The sequence below is a fragment of the Cryptomeria japonica genome, chromosome 7 (genome assembly GCF_030272615.1).
Source record: "Cryptomeria japonica chromosome 7, Sugi_1.0, whole genome shotgun sequence".
Lineage (NCBI taxonomy): Eukaryota > Viridiplantae > Streptophyta > Pinopsida > Cupressales > Cupressaceae > Cryptomeria > Cryptomeria japonica.
In genome coordinates this window covers 115,490,906-115,511,571 of record NC_081411.1, presented here as the reverse complement: position 1 = coordinate 115,511,571, position 20,666 = coordinate 115,490,906, and the positions used below count along the sequence as shown (strand labels likewise).

The 20,666-nt window shown below is 35.0% G+C and overlaps 1 protein-coding gene across 3 annotated transcripts; it reads right to left on the bottom strand.

Annotated features, from left to right (window-relative positions):
* Positions 1 to 2,206: 2,206 nt before the first annotated feature.
* Positions 2,207 to 4,241, bottom strand: LOC131040619 (transcription termination factor MTEF1, chloroplastic-like). 3 transcript variants are annotated; one of them, XR_009358543.1, is made up of 3 exons: positions 3,315 to 4,241; positions 3,092 to 3,241; positions 2,207 to 2,998 (listed from the first exon to the last, which is right to left on the bottom strand). XR_009358543.1 is itself a non-coding variant. In XM_059209205.1 (2 exons), exons 1-2 carry the CDS (start codon positions 4,137 to 4,139, stop codon positions 2,961 to 2,963), a joined length of 1,086 nt encoding a protein of 361 aa, XP_059065188.1. In that variant the 5' UTR covers positions 4,140 to 4,241; the 3' UTR covers positions 2,207 to 2,960. The 3 variants fall into 3 exon arrangements, 2 of the variants coding, with proteins under 2 accessions (XP_059065188.1, XP_059065189.1); XM_059209205.1 differs by having other exon boundaries at positions 3,092 to 4,241; XM_059209206.1 differs by having other exon boundaries at positions 2,207 to 3,241.
* Between the last annotated feature and the right edge of the window lie 16,425 nt (positions 4,242 to 20,666).

Genomic DNA, 20,666 nt, shown 5'->3' with positions numbered 1-20,666 from the left:
GAGATTGATTTAAGCTAAAGAGGCTCACCTCCCATATGTTCAAATAAGACATTGCACGAGTAACTTCCTATTTGCATTAAAAGATCATTTTTGTTAAGTATGCTTCGGGCATGTGCTAAGGATAAAATTATGTAAGCAATGCAAGAGTAGAGCCAACGATTAAGGCATAGTTAGGTAATGGATTCTACACAATAGTCTCTAGTGTTCAAAAAATTAAGTAAATTTTAATTACGTAAGTGTGAATAAGACCTAATAAGAAATTATGTACTTTAATGTATGAACTCCATTGTCAACATGTCATATTATGAGCATAATGGGAGGCAAGGTCTTTATTATAGTTAAAAGACCAAGAAAACATACCTCCCTTTTGCATCTTGGATACAATACTTTAAATGTACTAGATAAGATTAATGAAACTCACTAGGGAGATTGGATATGGTTAAAAACTAGCTTGAACAATGTTTTATGCTAGTCCAAAGTCTAGACTCCCTAGATGTACATCTAATCAACTAATCTAAGGTTAAGTTTCTTTTTATATTCATAACACAGTGTGTTTAATGATAGCATCAAAGAGATGAATTTGTGTGGAAAGTCTTTCAGATTGAACTAGGAAACTATAACTCAAAATTGGTCATAATGCACATAACTCACGTGATTATTTTTAAGGATGTCTTCAAGCTTAATGAAATGAAAATATAATACTTGCCCAAAGTAAGTTGTCTAAATCTCTAAACTATTCCCATGAAATGTGAAATCCACTTTTAACATCACTAGGGAAGATTGAATTTGAACCTATCCTATTCCAATCCTATTCTGGTATACTATGGTTTGCAGGAAAGACCATAAATTACTGGCATTTCAAATGCAGCAAACATTAACAAACCGTTCCTAAATTATAGAGGCTGAAGTATGAAACTAATCTAGGGTTATTGATGAAATATATATATAGATATTCTATCAAACTGAAACATCTTCTGAAGTAGTTTTAGATAGAGCAATATTAATTATCTAGAAAGTAAGAGATCGACTTAAGCCATGTTAATTAAGGCATTTTTGCAATGGATTTGCAAAAACAGAAAGAAGATTGAAGATCAGAAATTGTATGTTAGTAGCAAGCAGATAACGAATACATACATGAAAAGAAGAATCTGAAATTGACTTAGAAACCCATGATTAACTAGATTGAAATTGATATCACTACTTGAGTATAACATTTCAAAACACAACTTAAGTGCTTTTGCCTTTTAGGGTTGCAATTAGGCTTTATAATAATAGACTGCTGCAAATATCATGCTTATTGTTAAAGCTATACAGAAGAAATGAAATATCAACTTACTCTGTGAGTGGATATCTTAATTGTGAATTCAAATCTGAACTGTAGATGGAGCTAAACGGATTTAATGACAGTTCATTTTGATCGAATCTATAGCAGAATGATCCAAACAAAAGCCAATTTGTCAGTAGAATTTAAACTCATAGGTAAAGAATTGATGCAAACCCTGTGGGTAGCCCAGCCGAATGGGCAACCAATCCAGGCAGTCTGGAACAAATATTCATTCCCACACCTTAAAATAGTCAACATAACTCACGTGATTATTTTTAAGAATGTCTTCAAGCTAAATGAAATGACAATATAGTACTTGCCCAAAGTAAGTTGTCTAAATCTCTAAAGTCTAAACTATTCCCATGAAATGTGAAATCTACTTTTAACATCACTAGGGAAGATTCAATTTGAATCTATCCTATTCCAATCCTATTTTGGTATACTATGGTTTGCAGGAAAGACCATAAATTACTGGCATTTCAAATGCAGCAAACATTAACAAACCATTTCTAAATTATAGAGGCTGAAGTATGAAACTGATCTAGGGTTATTGATGAAAGAAATATAGATATTCTATCAAACTGAAACATCTTCTGAAGTAGTTTTAGATAGAGCAATAATAATTATCTAGAAAGTAAGAGATCGACTTAAGCCATGTTAATAAAGGCATTTTTGCAATGGATTTGCAAAAACAGAAAGAAGATTGAAGATCAGAAATTGTACTGGTAGTAGCAAGCAGATAACGTATACATACATGAAAAGAAGAATCTGAGATTGACTTAGAAACCCATGATTAACTAGATTGAAATTGATATCACTACTTGAGTATAACATTTCAAAACACAACTTAAGTGCTTTTGCCTTTTAGGGTTGCAATTAGGCTTTGTAATAATAGACTGCTGCAAATATCATGCTTATTGTTAAAGCTATACAGAAGAAATGAAATATCAACTTACTCTGTGAATGGATATCCTAATTGTGAATTCAAATCTGAACTGTAGATGGAGCTAAACGGATTTAATGACTGTTCATTTTGATTGAATCTACAGCAGAATGATCCAAACAAAAGCCAATTTGTCAGTAGAATTTAAACTCATAGGTAAAGAATTGATGCAAACCCTGTGGGTAGCCCAACCGAATGGGTAATCAATCCAGGCAGTCTGGAACAAATATTCATTCCCACGCCCTAAAATAGTCAACAAAAACAAGGAAACCCCAACTATAATGCCATTATCCACAACGGAAGAGAAGATTAGCTTATTTTCTGAGAATTTAATTAAAATGAGGTACTTCTCACAAACTCTACTACTGAACACTAATGACAATGGCAGATTATTTACATATACTCCCAAGGGAGAGATAACAATGGGGCAACTTTTACTAACACTAAATATCTGCTCTACAGATACTTAGACTGATGAAATATAAAACTCACAGACTTTTAGTTCTGATAAAATCAATACAGAAAGAGGAGATTGAGCTCCTCTATTTTCAACAAAAATTCCATGCTTTCAAATCCTGTCTCTTGTCTTCCTGATGCTGCTTCCTCTTTCAACGCAGTCCCTTGTATTCTCCTCTCTTGTCTTTTGTCTTTTATAATCAAGAAGGTAAAAATCGTTTAAGACATTACCTTGTACTAGGTAAGTTCCAGTGCCCTTTTAATACCAGCCCAACCTTTGAAGAAACAAAAGCGCATCACTATAAACAATGACCGTTAGACTTGACTAGTATTGTATTGGCTGAACTTAGCAAGGAATTCTCTCTCACCTAGCTTAAAGAATTTAGCCAGGCTAGGTAGATCCTTGGCATGTGGACTTGTCCTCAGAGATTTGAAGACTTCATAGCGGGGTTTGAGCCTTTTCTCTATGCTTAAACCCAAAATCGGTGAATACAAAGCAACAATCCGGGGCTCAAGACCTGCAGTGTGTATCAAGAAATCAATTGTTTCCTTCATTTTCTTGGTTGAAAGACGAAGTGCTTGAGGAAATACCTTAAGAATTTGACTGATTTCCTCCTCTGCCAGACCAAGACTCGCCATATGTTTAGTTTTCGCTTCCAAGGTTTCAAAACTAAGGCCTATAACCGCATTGAGGGCTCGCGCAAATGCTGTTGAACCTTCCAGAATGCCTAGACTATTCTTCAAATACTCCACTTTAGGTTTCACCTGCCTCTCAAAATCACTCGTCAAAAGCTGGGGCGCTACTCTCAAAGCCTTGCACAGATGGACCTTTGAGCCAAATATGGTTTCAAGATGGAGAATTCTAGGGACAACAGAGTTTTCCAAACTCGAGGCAAGCAATCTGGGTGTGCGCAATGCCATATGTGCTATGTCTTGAGTAGCCAAGCCCATTTTTTTCAGGAACTCCATCTTGGGCTTCAACTGACTATCCACTTTGAGTAAAAGAATAGTTGGGTTTTTAACAATTAGAATCTTGAGCTTGTTTTCAGTGAATCCAGAATCTCTAAGGAGATGAATGACTTCTCTAGCGGTCTGGTCGGATTTGTTTCTCAACAGCCGTGGTGCTCTTCTCATTACAGTTGTCACTTGTAAAGAAGAAAACCCACAATCTTTTGTTAGGAGCTCTGAAATGATATTGAGGGAGGGTGTGAAACTAGATGATGATGAAGAAGAAAGTGTTGAGAATGGTGGGAATATGAATGGTGGAGAATGCAATTTGATTTTCAGAGGAAGACATGACGAAGATTTCCCTGAACAAACTATGCATCTCCATAACAATATGAATGCCATTGTATTCAGCGCAAGAAATGAGCAGAGGAAACAGAGATACGAGCAACCAGATGAGTGGAAGAGCATTTAATCGAGGGTTTTCATCGAGGATTAGGGTTTACTGGCGTACACGTCGATAAAGATTTACAAAAATGGTTAATGAAAATTTTGTTCTCCATATGGCCATCACTTCTGACAAGCCTAACAATTGTAAATGGCCTCAAGGTTCATATTAGTGTAGAATTTTTAATTTAGGTATATCGAGTGTTTAAAACTTATATTTTTTTAAATATAGGAATCCATAATTAGTATAATATGTAATTAAAATTTGAGTTTTTTAAGTTTTTATCATTAGAATTTGAATTATATTGTTTTTAATCATCTTTCAAGATTATAGTTATTATCTTTAATATGATTAAAGATTTTATGTGTAACTTTCATTTATTTTTTTCAAATTCAAAATTAGTCATGGATGTACTCTGATTTTGTCATATAGAGTTTTGTCATATAGAGTTGCATTAACATTTATATTTATCAGGATAAAAATTGGACATATATTTTGTTTGATATATCTATGAACTTGTTATAAATTATTAAATCGATCAAAGGCCTTGACTAGGGCATGAGGTGGGCATAACAAGTTCCAACAATGCCTTTAAGTTCACCAACATCTTTTAGATGCGTAGAAGTTACCATAAATTTGAACATTAGATGTAAGACCCACCCATGTCCATTTCCTACCATATCCTAATTTGTGTATTAATGTCGTTTATTGTCACATGTTTTTGGGACCTATTTGGTGGATAGATTATCTTAATATATACATTAGATTTCAAACATGAGATAATTGTGTGTATTATATGTACTGACCCATTATATTATTAATCATTTATTCTTCATTATAGAATATATGATTATTAGCATGCACCTATATATCATGAAGATATTAGATTAGATTTTTTTATTTTTTTTCAAGCATATAAAATGAAGTTGGTATCAAAATTAACAGATTGGAAGGTTATGTACAAAAGGTTGTATTAGAATTTGCATGCCTGAATACATTATTATCAAAGTAAATGTAGGCGAGAGTCTTCTTTTTTCCTATTAATTAGGTATAGATTATTTTTATCATTGAACATTAATAGAAGGAGAATGGTATTTCTACTCAAAGTGCTTTTATTGGTTTAACTAAATATATATAGTCATTTATATATTGATAGTAATTTTGTTAGTGTAGTTCATTAATAGTTTCTAATCATGTTCAATTATTTTTGCATTGTGTATGATTAGTTCCACCCTCCATAAAACCCATCCCTTATCAAGAAACTCTGTGAAACTATGATTAGATGATAGGCTATATGTTATGTGGGGTTTTAGCCTGAAACATATCTCACGTCATGAAACTACCATAGATTGTTGTCAAATTGTGTTGGGATAAAATCTCCTACTCATACAATTTTGATATGAAATCTGAGGCATTTTTGAAACATTCATTGCCTAATGTCTAAAAACGAAATGCTGACTTGCATTTAATTTGAGATCTCTAAATTGAATCTCAATTGCATGCATTAAATCTTGGTTAGCCCTAAAAAAATTAGGTCTAAATCAGTCGCATTAAATCTTGGCCAACCCTACAATCCCTATAGTTTTAGATCAATTTTTTGATTTTGGTTTGTCTCATCTTACAAAAATTATATCATGGTAGGGTTTCTTAATGTTTTCTTTGTAAAATCTCCCCATTTTACTCATCAACATCTTTGATAGAAAGACATGATTTTTGCAAGTGGTTCACTTACTTCGATGTCAAGGAGTTTTTCTTTTCAAAATCTGTACATAGTTTGATCATCTTTTTGTTGTGTTTTATTTCATTCTAAAACAATTTTATTCTAATTTGAAAATGAAGGCGTGGTTCTCAGAAATTTGTCTCACGTTGGACCAAAAAACTATTAGGTGGTTGAAATATTCTTCTCCCCACACCTGAAAATAAACTTTAACCTACAACCAATATTTTTATTTGAAAGGGTACAAAAGTTATGGCTTAAGCTTAAAAAATCTACTAGCTATGAAACCTCACTATTTTTAGATCTACATTTCATTTATTCAAAATGGATTACGCAATAGATGTAGGGAGAATGGGTTTGCTTCATCTCATCTTTATAAAAATTCTACTTTGGTAGGGTTTCATAATATTTTCTTTATATTTTTTGTCCATTATATATCATTGATATGGTTGATAGGATGACACAATTTGTGTGGAATCTTAATGCAAGTCATTTGCCATGGTTTCAACAAGTTGTTTTTGGCTTTTTTTATTTATATTATTTTTCTTGAACTTTGTATAAGGCGCATGGAGTCAAGTTGAGGCTTGTTATTAAATTTAAGATGGGTTTGAATGTAGGTGTCTTATGGACCAATCAATTTGAAATGTAATAGTTAAGCTTCTCAACTTCTTTCCTAAATTTTAGTCCTTTTGATGCAAGGGCAAGAAAGCCCTTTCTTATAAACTCTCAACAATTAATTAAGCAACACAAAATATACTAGAAATGTAGAAAAGTTTGGAAACTAGTCTTCATAATTTTTATTCAAAACTCTCTTGCAACTTGCAAATTACAAAGCAATCTAAAAGTACAAAGATTTGCAGCTTTATGAGCTGATTTAGAAAACTACAAATCTGATCTACAATAGATTTTAAACAATAAATAATGACAAACAAGAGTTATCTAAACTAGGGGAAGAGCACCAATAGATAACATAGTTCCAATAACCGTCACCTTATTGTCATGTTGACCCCCCAATAGTCGTCATAGTGAAAACACCATTAATAAATTTGTTTTGTACCAATAGCCGATCATTTTTTGTAATTAATTGGCCCATTTGTGCACAACTATTGGAACATTTGTCCCATTTGTGTACCACTATTGGAATATTTGTGCACCACTATTGGGACATTTGTCAACAAGTACTAGTGATTTTGAGTTGACGGTTACTAGAACATCTTGTTAGGGTTTCAAGCATATCTAAAGCAAATATGAACTAACAATTATATGCAGATTTAAATACAAAAGATAAAGAAATATAATAGGACACAAATAACACAAAGATTTAATGTGGTTCACCCAAAATGGGTTACGTCCACCATACACAGCCGTCCAATCTTTCTTATTATCCAGCAAAAATAGTACATCAACATTACAATGCCTTAAGCATCCCAGCCGCTTATAACATGCATTTTTAGGGCAACAAACAAAGTCGGCCTTTTTAGGGTTTTATTACAATGTTGGTTTTTGTCAACAAAAAATGGCAAAATTTTTTTTTCTCGAGGGCTACCGCCCCTAAACCCCCGTAGTGGGCTTCGCTTGCTTTGGGGGTTGCCCCCCCAAACCCCTGCAGTGGGCCCCCAAACCCTCGCCTGGGGCTCGACTCGACCCCGAACCCCAGCAAGGATACGTGCTGAGTGTACAGTACTTTGCTAATCAGTCTCCACATTTCAACAATCTCCCACTTGGAGACTGATCAGGCTCCAAACCGAACAATCTCCCACTTGGAGACTGAAACTACACGACACCACTGTACATGAAAAATCCGCTGGAAAAAACACTAGGACTCGACTGGTATACATTCCACAATTATCAATCAAGAAGACCAACAGAAATTGATGAAGAAATCAGCTTCTCCTGTGGAACTGCCTTCGTGAACATATTGGCAGGATTCTCACTTGTGTGAATCTTCTCAAGCCATAATTGACCCTCCTCCAAAACAGTCTGGATGAAGTGGTACTTGAGCTAAATGTGCTTTGTCCTTGAATGAAAAGCAGAGTTCTTCGCAAGATGAATGGCACTCTGGCTATCAATATACAATGGGCGATCCTCCTGTGTTTGACCCAATTCCTCTAGAAAATATTGTAACCAAATCATCTCCTTGCTGGCTTCTATAGCAGCAACATACTCAGCTTCAGTGGTTGAAAGTGCAACAACCTTTTGCAGCCTAGAAATCCAACTGACTACAGTTCCCCCTTGTAAAGCGGAAAATCGAACCCTAGTTGCTCTCCCCTCTTCCAACTCCAAGGAGAGAGAAGGGAGGTTACTAGGATTGACGGTTTTCACTTAGGGGAGACTTTACATTCAAAAGAGGGGTTGGAACCCACAAGATCCAATCCCACACAATGCAAGATTGGATTCTAAATGAGTTTCAAGGGTTAAGACAGCAAGGCTACCCTCTTTTGTAAAGAATGTAGATAGAAAGATCAAGCTAGGAATGCATAGAAAGTGAGAAAGATTCGCTTATAAACTGAGATAGGGATATAGGATGAAGCTGCGGACCTGGAATTAGCAGTAAAATGTTGAGACGACACTGTCCTGCAATTTTGAGCAAAAGTTGACGAGACGATGGCGCCCGACGTGCACACGGTCCTCCGAAAAATCCGTGAAACGAAGGGGGATCTGTTCGTCTCTGCACAAGGATTCCAGATCTTCAATTTCAGCCGCATACCTGCAACCTACACACAGAAAAGCAAAGACGATTGGGGGGTTAGGGATTAGGGGTTTGCCCTTAGGTCAAACCCTGGTTTTGGAATTAACCAAGAAATGAGAAATGCTATAAATGTAAATGATTGTAATGTAAAACAAGTACTAGTACCTTGTTGTAAGAATGTTTGTATTCCTACATGCGAAGGTGTAGATGTTGTTGTATGTTGTATGTTGTATGTGGTATGTGATCTCCTCTTCAATGGTTGAATCCTTGTCTTGAATGCAACACTTAGCCTTGAATGGAGACTTAGAATAATCAATTGCTTGAAGGAATGCTTGAATGCTTGAATGCTTGAATGTTTGAATATCGCTTCCACCTTTTTCGCATCCATCCAAATGAGAGAGGAAAATGTCGTTTATATACTTGCCAATTAGGGTTGATAGACTGATTTTTCCGACCTTGGGCTGACAAGGAAAGAGTATTTTCCAAATTGCAAACAAAAAGACCCAAAGCCCCATAGGAGACCGGGCCCAAAATAGGGCTAGGGACCAGGGCGTTGGGCGCTCTCGTCCCACCTCCCAGGACAGCAGGGTGCAAGGAGGGATCAGGCAGGGTGCTGGAAAAATGCAGTTTTTGGTGTCATGAGCAAGTTTCAGGGTCTCCATTCAGGTTCAGTGTTGCGTCGCCATCGTGAAGACTGAAATGCAGTCGAAATTGCAAGTGTCGCAATTTTAGGACGCTACACCCCTATAGTAAAAACATACCTTGTAGTACTCCTCCGTGAATCAATATCACCCACCAGATCAGAGTCAACAAATCCCCTCAGAGCAGCATTAGATCCTTTGAAACATAATGCCTTTGTAGTAGTTCCTTTCAAATACTGAAGAATCCATTTCACAGCATTCCAATGTTCCATACCCAGATTACTCATAAATCTGCTCACAACTCCCACTGCATGTGTAATATCTGGCCTTGTGCATACCATTGCATACATCAGACTGCCAATAGCTGATGAATACGGGATGTTAGACATTTTATTAACCTCTTCCTATGCCTTTGAGCGCATCTCCTTAGTCAATTTGAAATGACTAGCCAAAGGTGTATTAACTGCTTTTGTATCTTGCATGTTAAATCTTTTCAACACCTTCTTATATATACTCACTTTGGGACAAATTCAAGGTTCTATTTTTCATGTCCCGTGTAATCCTCATACCGAGAATTTTCTTAGCAAATGACTTGGCTAATTTCTGTTTAAGATTATTTATATGTTGCATGATAGACCCAATAACAAGCATGTCATCAACATAAAGCAACAGGATAATATAACTGCCATTATCAAATCTCTTAAAATATACACAATGATCAGAATGACATCTATGATAATCGTGTTCAACCATGAAACTATCAAATTTTAAATACCATTGTCGGGGTGCTTGCTTTAGGCCATATAGACTTTTCTTCAACCTACACACCAAGCTCTCCTTACCTTTGACCTCATATCCTTGTGGTTGCAACATGTAAATTTCCTCCTCCAAATCTCCATGGAGAAAAGTTGTTTTTACATCTAATTGTTCAAGATGTAAATCATTTGTAGCCACAAAACTAAGTACAGTTCTAATTGAAGTTATTTTTACAACTGGAGAAAATATTTCATCATAATCTATACCCTTTTTCTATGCAAAACCTTTTACCACAAGTCTGGCCTTATATCTTTTCTGACCTCCTTCCTCCTCCTTCAACCAATAAACCCATTTGTTAGGCAAGGCTCTTTTTTCTGCAAGTAAAGGGACTAAGTCCCAAGTCTTATTTTTCATCAAGGAGTCCATCTCCTCTTTCATGCCTAGCTCCCACTGTTGTTTGGCATCCACCTGCATTGCTTCTTCATATTCTTCTGGTTCACCAGAATCAATTAATAATATAGAATACAAGGAAGGATAAAATCTTTCAGGGGGTCTACTTGACCTCGTAGAACATCTAACACTTGCAGGAGTTTGTGGGACATTCTGTTGTTGCTGAGCATCAGGTACCTGTGGCATTTCATTTTCAGGAATCTCATCCAACACCACATATTCTTGCTTGTCCTGTTCATGCTTCTTTTCCTGCATCTGTTCTTTATACATAACCTTCTCATTGAATATAACATCTCTACTTCTAGTTATTTTCTTATTTTCAAAATCCCATAACTGATAGCCATATTCATCTATCCCATATCCAATGAAGGTACATTTCTGAGATTTAACATCAAGCTTGGTTCTGTTTTCTTTATCAACATGGACAAAAGCTTCACAACCAAAGGTTTTCAGAAAAAGAATAATTTACCTTTTTACCAGTCCATGCCTCCTCTGGAATACCACCATCCAAAGGGGTTGAAGGTCCTCTATTTATCAAATAGACAACAGTATGTACAACATCTGCCCAAAAATGTAAGAGCAATCCAGCATGCAATCTCATGCTCCTCGCGCATTCCATGATATTCCTATTCATTCTCTCTGACACACCATTTTCCTATGGAGTTCCTGGAACCATCTTTTGCTTTCTAATCCCATTTAAGGAGTAGTAATCTTCAAATGCCTTGCTGCAATACTCACCTCCATTATCTGATCTGAGACACTTCAACCTTTTTCCTGTCTCATTCTTAACCAAAGCTTTCCATTTCTTAAAAGTTTCAAAAACATCTAATTTTTGCTTTAGGAAATATACCCATGTTTTTCTGGTTGAGTCATCAATAAAAATAACATAATAACAAGAGCCACCAAGAGATGATACCTGAGTCAGTCCCCATACATCTGAATGCACAAGCTCTAACTTCTCACTCTTCTTCTCTTTCCCAACCTTAAGAAATTTGACTCTTTTATGTTTGCCATAAACACAATTTTTACAGAACTCTAAATCAATCTTCTTTACTCCTGGCAATAGATTTTTGGAGTGAAGGTTTTTCATCCCTTTCTCACTCATGTGCCCAAGCCTATGGTGCCATATTATCAAATCTATTCTTGCAACATCTATTGTTGTTGTCCCTACAGTAACTTTATCTGTAGCAGCTAAGGTAGAGTAAGTGTTACCAGTACACAAATATAATGTGCCTACCTTCGCACCTTTAGCTACTACTAATGATCCTTTACTGACCTTCCAAATATTGTCTGAGAAGGTAACTATGCAACCTTCACTACCTAGTTGCCCTGCAGAAATTAAATTTCTTCTTAAGTTAGGAACATGTCTTACCTCCTGCAAAAACCAGTCATTACCATTCTGCAACTTGATCTTTATCTTTCCTTTTCCAACAATTTGACAGGGCTCGTCATCACCCAAATATACCTGTCCAAAATCACCTTGAACATAATCTAGAAAATATTTTCTATGGGGTGTAGCATGAAATGAAGCCCCATAATCTATTACCCAGGAATCATTAAAATTATCCAAACATAAGATTAAAGCATCTTGTAAATTATTACTTGCAATATTAGCTTCCTTACTGTCATTTTCATTTTTGTCTTCTTCTTTGTTTTTCCGAGACCAACAGTCTTTCTTTATATGACTAGGCTTTCCATAATACCAGCAATCTTTCTTTCCTCTAGATTGAGAGCGTCCTTTCTTTGACTTCCCTCGTGACTTCTCATTCCAAGGGCCTTTTCCTCTTTCCTTTGATCTTCCTATGTTCTCCACATTCAAAACACTACCCGATGATGTTGGAGTCTCACCTATGCTTTTCCTTCACATTTCCTTGCTTAGGATAACACCAACAATATCAACAAATACCAAAGTATTTTTACCAGAGATAGAGTTACTTACAACCATAAGCAAGCTATTCTAGCTTTCTGGCAAAGAACATAAAATCAAGAGAGCCCTAACCTCTTCTGCAAAGGTAATTTTTACCGAAGACAATTGACTAGTAATTGTATTAAATTCATTTAAGTGCTTCGCTACAGATCCTCCCTCACTCATTTTCAAATTAAACAAACGCTTCATAAGAAATACCTTATTTGAAGCCGAGGGTTTCTCATACAGCTTAGCCAATGTCGCCATCAAATCTACAGCCATTTTTGCTTCTGTTATATTGAAAGCTACAGACGGTGCAAGGCACAATCGAATGGATCCTAGTGCCTTTCTATCTAAAATGTCCCATTCTTCATCTGACATTGTGGTCGCTTTCTTTGCCTTTCCTTCTAATGGCCGCCACAAATCCTTTTGATACATGTAATCCTCCATCTGCATTTTCCATAACTGATAATTCTGGCCGTTAAACTTTTTGACCTTGAATTTGGAATCCTCCATTGCTCCCACTCAAATTTGAAAGTCCTGCCAATTTACAAAAAACCTCACTTTGATACCAATTGTTAGGGTTTCAAGCAGATCCGAAGCAAATATGAACTAACAATTATATGCAAATTTAAATACAAAAGATAAAGAAATAAAATAGGACACAGATAACACAAAGATTGATCAGTCGCCACATTTCAACACATCTTTAGTTAGCTATCAGGCGACACTTTGAAATGTGTACTTTTTGACCTTTGTGCGCATAACTGATTCCACAACATGCATCATTACTACCTAGAAGCTAGATCAATAGCTATAAGCAGTTAAGTTGCATACGAAGACAACTAAAAAAAAATCAAAATCTGATGTACCGTTTAGGATCTGTGGGTGCATGAAGTTAGCTATGACGGCTACTAGTGCTCTTCCCCTATCTCCATGAAACTAGTCTTCTTCTCTGCAATCTAAACTTATGTAAAAAGATCATTGCTCCAAACAATGGTTAGATATAAAAAAATATTTTATTTTGTATCAAACCTTTTGATTCAACAAAACCATGGGTTGGAACCACACCCAGATTCCCAAACCAAAACCTTTAGCTTCACATTTCTTGAAAATAGATAAAATTAAAGAAAAACATTTACATAAAGATCTTCCAAATTCCAATGCCTAAATTTGGGATAGCATTAAACAAACATCGGAAATGAATTATTTGTTGTATGATGTTGTATCTTAATCTCCCATTCCAACTCCCAAGAAAGAATATTTACAACATACTCTAAATTGCATTTTAAGAAAGAAAACTCTAAAACAAGCTTGTCTATTAGTTGTGGCTAGAAACATTTATTAGTGGACCTTTATTATTTATTTTTTCAACCTACCACATTTCAAATTAGACAAAAGAAAAAATTAAATTAAAAGCTCTTTTTTTGTTGACGTTGGATAGCTTGTCCACTATGGATGCTCCCATGTTAGCTTTTCTATTTTTTCTCTAGGGTTGAATCAGATTTTTGATTTATGATATACCTTTTCTATTTGTAAAATTTTAATATAAGTCATTTGCCATGGTTTCAATTTGTATGTAGAAGACCACGAGGGCTTCATTGGCTAGGCAATATTATATCACGTGCATTCATATTGAGGGGTTTAATATCCCAAAAATGAGGGTACAATGTATTGAGATGAGGTGACAAAAAATGAGTGTACGATAATATTTTTTCAAAATAGGGGGATTCTTTAGTATTCCATGAACACACATGCTATAACCTAGGTTCACTAAGTGAAGCCTCTGTGTAGAAGACCAAGACCAACAATAGGAGAGCTTTGAATATTGTTGTCGCCGATTTGAACTAGCCTGAATCGTGGGACAATCCCTACAAAATTTGTCAGTTTCATAGCCCACGTCCTCCAAGGTCGGTCGACTTATCTTGTAAGTCGTGTCACTTTTCATCTTTGTTTTTGTCATTTTTTTGTTTTCATGTTTTTGCGTTAATCTTTTATTTCATCTTTTGATTGCACTTCGGGTTTTAAAACCGAAAATGCATTGTTTCTTGTGTTTTCTTGCACGTTGGGTTTTAAAATCCGAAGTGCAGCTTTGGTCTTCCCCAGTTGTAGGTCGGGAAATTTTTTCTAACCTGTAGGTCTGCCTATGTGCAGGTCCCAGGAAAATTTTCTTGAGTTGCAGATCTCCCTATGTGCAAGTCAGAAAAATTTTCTCGACTTGCAGGTCTCCCTATGTGCAAGTCAGAAAAATTTTCTCGACTTGCAGGTCCACCTAAGTGTAGGTTGGGTTTTAAAACCTAACCTAGAGGTCTGCCTTGGTGCAGGTCGGGAAATTGCAGGTCTGTCTATTGGCATTTTGTTGTAGGTCGAGTTTTAAAACTCGACCTGCAGGTCATTTTTTGCACATGTGCAGGTCGGGTTTTAAAACCCGACCTGCAACCTAGGTTTTGCTCAACTGTAGATCGGGTTTTAAAACCCGACCTATAGCCTTGACCTACCCAAGTGCAAATTGGATTTTAAAACCCGATCTACTGATTTTTCTATCTTTTTGTCTAAGTGTAATTTTGATCTTGTAGACATCATTCCGGGTCTTTGAAGCCGACAATCTAATGGTGGAATATTGAGTTACATGATGAAAATGTTGCAGATACTGGTGGATGATTGATCTTTCTCCAAGTAAATCTAGAGGAAAGAAAATGAAGAATAATGTGTCATTGACAATATGTAGTTTTCATGTAGTTGCATATTTTCTTACTACAAATTTTCTTGTTGTTGTATTTTTAGTTTATGCAGTAGTTGTAGTCAAGTGGGACTTTGTAGTTGAATTAGTCAACTGAGCGGGCACATTATTCTCAACTCCTTTTCCTATAAAAGGAGGAACCTCATTTGTAAATATTGATATTTTATTATGCTAAGCAAGACTCTGCCAAATTTTTGCCTCAACAAAGACTTTGAGCTTTTTGATGTAAAGATTTATTCAAGGAAATAAAGATAGCAATCTATTAGTTTCCAAACATTGTGTTTGGTCGAATATTGATTTTATGATTGAATTGTTCTTATGTCCAGTTCTCATAATCATTTCCTAAATACTTGAATCTTATTGGTGATATTGTTTATGTGAGTAGGAGATCTTTCCAATTGTGATAAGTAGAATTTGTGCTATTTGCATATTTGGGAAATCTTCTGATAGTTAGGTGACTACATATAGTAAGCTTTGTATTGCTATTAGTTACTCTTAGTTTTTAGGAAAACTAATCACATCTTGGAGACTTTGAGCTACAAGTTGTAATTATAGTTGTAAGTGTTGTGATTAAAGTAAGTTGCACTCACGTAAGACTTTGAGCCTACATGATTGTGAAAATATTAAAAATCATTGTAAAGAAGTTCTATTAGTTGCAATAAATGTCATCAATTGAAGCGAGATACATTAATTCTGAAAAAAGAGAGTTGCATGCCTTAAGCTTACCCCCGAATTTAATTTCAAAGTTGTTGAAATACCCAAATTCTTCCAGGGAACCTCCCCTTGATGAGAGGAAAGACTTTGTCTTAACATAGTTGTGTGTGAAATACATATTTTGTCATTGGTACGATGGTGACAAAATATTCACCCAACAAGTACGAGGAGTAGAATCTTTACATAAGGAGTGTTATAACCATTGTTGTGTTTTGAGGATGTGAGGTCAAGTGTTTGCGTGATTTGTTTCTATTTTTAAAATTTTATGTTTCTTGGTTATCTTAAAAAAAAATCATTCCAGAGATACTCAATAAGACAATGTTTGTGCACTCCACACATTTTAGAATGAATAATTCTACCCAATCATTAAATATTTTTGGATTGTTAGAGATGACAACTTGTTCAGATATTACGTCGTCCTTTCATAGTCTTCATATGCGTTACATTTAGTGTCAACTAAGTTAATTTTTTTTATGAGACAAGTGATATTACTCCGATCAATTCATTCATTTTGGTTGAATATATTTGTCTAAGTTGTGTTATATTCACAATTTACAACTAGTAGTTTTGCACTTTTTTTGTGCAATGGTGAGCTAATAGGTTTAAGGGGGGCTTATAATATCCCACTAGAACTAATTTTCTAAATCCTAAAATCTGCACATATGAATTGGACATGTGTAGAATGATGAGGGTTGAAAAGAAGTTTTCTTATAAAGGGAAATAACTAGTACATGTCATATAGAAGATTGTATTCTAGGTAACCATTTGGTCTATGGTTGTAGAGACCATAACAAAAGTATAAAATTATTAATCAAAATTGTTACTTTAATTGATAATATACCATCTATAACAAATGACTCTCATTGGTGTCTAACTTTTGTAAAAGTTTCATTTATTGCAAGATGAAGACTAAAGATAAAATTTGTTGAATCCAAGGCAGGTTTGAGAGAGGGGGGGGTGAACCAATCCAAACAAACAATTAATAAACAACACCATATCAACACATGAACTACCAATATTTTTTATGTGGAACCCAAACATGAAGAAACCATGGTGAGCACTTGCTCACAAAAATATATCCACTATGAATATCAAATTACAAAGATAAAAGCTCACTGCTGTGGACCTCCACACCAAGGCTAATTGCTCATGGGGAAAGATACAAAAGAGGACTTAAAAAACCTGAAGCTAACTACACTTGGGGAAAGATATAGAAAATGATATGAAAAAAATGATCTCCTAATCATTAAGTTGTTCTTGAACTCTGCATCAAGCAACCAACATCAACACACAACTCAGACTTCAACTATCCACACTCTATCTCATAACTCTGCTACAGTCTCAACACAACTTGAATATCATTCGAACACAACTCTTCTTCACTACTCACACTTCCTCTAATATTCACTCTTTACCACATCATCGACACTCTTTCTCATTCCACATTCCACTTTCTACTTTCCATGCTTCTCACTCTAACTCAAACATACATGTCTTATATACAAGATAGATCATCAAAACTTGAACCAAGTCAGCCTAAACTAAAGTATATCTTGCAAACCGAAAAATACACATGTTGATCCACTCTAGGAGAAAGAGAGGACCAAAACACATCTTCCAACAATCAACTCATCGATCTACAATCACTGAAACCTAACCAACAACATATCCACATGCTACACATCCATATAAGCAATTATCAATCAAAACATACTCTCAAATGCAAATAACTCAAATATAGATCTCCACATGCTATGACGAGACCCATAACACATTAAATGATCTTCCACAAATCATATTCGGATATAAGGATAGGTCTCACATAGAATATCACAACTAGCAACAAATAATTCCACAACACTTGAAGAACACAAAGATGTTTTTGGACCTCAGAACCAACATATCCATGATACCAAAACCATAACCAATGAAGATGACAATAATGCTCAACATCAATAACACTTTTTGGACCTGAACATTTCTAGAATAACTACAACACCAACATAGAAAAGTCTATAATCACAGACATTCCAGACCATTCTAGAACAAGAAGTTTGACGTCAATGATAACCACAACATCATACTTCCAAAAAAAATAAGAAATCATTAAACATTTCTATAATTGAATTTGCAATTTAAGAACTAATTTGTCACAAAAGAAGTAGCCACTAGAGCTTTAATTTGAATAACAAAAACCAATTTTTGTTTTCTTGACAGATAATCATTTACACAAAACTTTTTTGTATTGATAATTAAAATTTTTTAATAATTGAATCTGTAATTGAACTATTTTTTTTCATGTGGAAAAGAAAAAAACCTTCCTAAAAACTTTCTATTTGTCATAAAAGAAGTAGTTGCCAAAGCTTTAATTTGAATAATATAAACCAAGTTTTATTTTTTTGACAGGTACTCATTTGCACAATTATGTACTATTTAGTTTCTTTACAGTTTTGTACAAACTACAGTAATACTTGGATGTCTATACAATTGAGGGTCTTTAAGGATCGAAGATATGATTTGTTTCAACTACAAGTTTTGAGTACTTACAACTAACAAGGTACCAAGTGAAGTTGGCTACATAAAGAGTATTGTGTTTTTGAACATGAATATTTATAGACAAGTTCAATGTAGAAAGTATCTAAGTATTTAATATGCAAAAAAATTAGCATTGAAATAAAGTGTGTGTAATTACCTAGTTGTTTTGTTGATGTTGGCAATAGGAGGAGGTTGGTGTGTATCTTGCAATGGTGGATGTACCTGTAGCACAAGATTCTTCTTTCTTTCTAATTGTTGTGTAAGCATTATTTTCCATCCTACAATATCCTTCGAAAGAGAATGTTGGCTCTATTAGGAGGCCTTCAATGGACTTGACTCTCAATATGGTTGTAAATGTTAACCCTTGCTGAGTTCATTTTTCTCAATGTTTGTTGTAACTTTATTCAATGTGAGTCCTTGAGATTTGTGTATAGTTATGGCCTAGGCCATGGTTAATGGTAGTTGTGTTTGGTTGCCTCATGTTATTTGAATGATGAGAACATTATTTGGGTTCTCTATATCCCATGTTGGACTAGTGTAATTATCAAATTGAACCACGCCATAGTTTGGTAGATCTAGGGGATTGGAATTGTACTGTAGATTATAGATTTAATTTATCATAGTGATCCATTTAGAAGTCCAATTTGAATCCATAGGTTTGTTGTTAGCATGACTTTCTCACCTATGCATAATAGTACCTCTGGCTATAGTTAGTCGTCTTCATTATAATCACTTGACTTTTGTCTAGCACCTTGAGCTGCACTAATTTTAACCAAGAGGTTTAATTGTTTAAGCATTTTCCTATTATATAGTGTAGCCAAGTCATTGGTTGCAAGTAAATGGATGGACATGTCAAAATCTTCTTTTCGTTTAGTAGTTAACATTTTTTTGTTGTCTAATTCATAAGTGTTTTTTAGTCATGTTGAAACGGTTAAACATTTCTTATGTTGTATAGAATTTTTAAGAAATGTTGCTAGGAATTACTTTGACGTTATTGATAGAAAATGGTTTCCTATGTGATTATGTGAATTAATTTGGCCTTATTGATGGAAAATGGTGTCTAATGTGACTATGTGACTACTTGGGTGACCATGAGAGTGCATTTTCTTTGGATAATATGTGGAGTATGAAATATGATATGCAAAGAGTAATAATTGGATCATTTTGGAGAATATAGAAAGAACAATACATTGATGGGAATTGTTGGTGTGGAAACCTGAATTTTATGTTTCTTAAGGGTTTTTTCCCAGTATATGTGACAATGAAGAGGGAGGAAAACAAAACTAGAAAAGTATATAAAAAATAAGCATGATATGCTATTATAGAAGGCCTTTTGTAGGTGAGATGAGTTGTCTTTGGGTGAAATCCCTCATCCTTGTATTAATTTCAAACTATTATGTTAGTAGGAAAGAAATAGAGATTTAACAAACATTTACATTAATGAATTCACGAGCTTTACAAAATCCAATTTACATCTATATCTTTTTATTATTATTATTAAGTGCTATCAAAAGGGGATAGCTCCTGTACATTCAGCTCATCCGACTAAGATGGAAACTTGAAAGAAAAAAAACTTAGATACTACTCCAAATAATGGAGAATGGCAGATACTCTTTCACCAATATCAAACACCTGAACTGCCACAATAGTGAGCCAATTGTCTATGGAGTACAACAATCTCTTGAAAGGCACTAGACCATGGTTCATAACTCCACTTGAAATACTTCCCATGCCTCATAAATGAAATTCTTCCTCCTCTCCCGCTCAGCTCGAGCCTCCGCGACCTCCTCATCTTTAGAATTGGAGCTCTCATCTGGTGGGTCAATAATATAGTGGACGAGATTAAAATAATACTCCAGTATGCTTGTCCATCTGTCCGAATCTAAATCCAAAATAGCACTGGTGACAGCCAGCCCATCCACCAGTCTTACAAATCCATCAATTTTTTGGACGCAAACTTCTTTCAAATCCATAATGTCTGTTGGCTTGATGATGATTGTAATGAATGACTTCATATGTTGTCATTGATGGAACATGTACACACACATGTTCACATTGACTACCGGTATTACTTCTAAAGATTACTTGTATTGCAACCGTTATTAGAAGTTTGTCTTGTGATGGTATCAAACTGGTACATGTAGACAACTGTAATATGCAAGAGATAGATTGACATCAACTTGAAGATCCAACGGAGATTATCAAAGAAGTAATGGAGGACATTAGGTTTTACATGTTGACAGAGGTTAACTCTAACCGATATCGGTGTTCCAACCGGGATTCATTGATTATGTGATGAGTTATCCTAACCGACAAATTTTGGTGGTAATTTATGATGAGTTATGTTTGAGTGTCCAGATACACTGCACCTAGGAAATTGTGATATGATTTCCAAGCCGACA

Coding starts and splice junctions, on each gene's coding strand:
- LOC131040619 (XM_059209205.1), bottom strand. CDS start 4,139: ATGCTCTTCCACTCATCTGGTTGCTCGTATCTCTGTTTCCTCTGCTCA. Junction 2,999..3,091: donor GGCTAAATTCTTTAAGCTAG/GTGAGAGAGAAT, acceptor GTTTCTTCAAAG/GTTGGGCTGGTATTAAAAGG.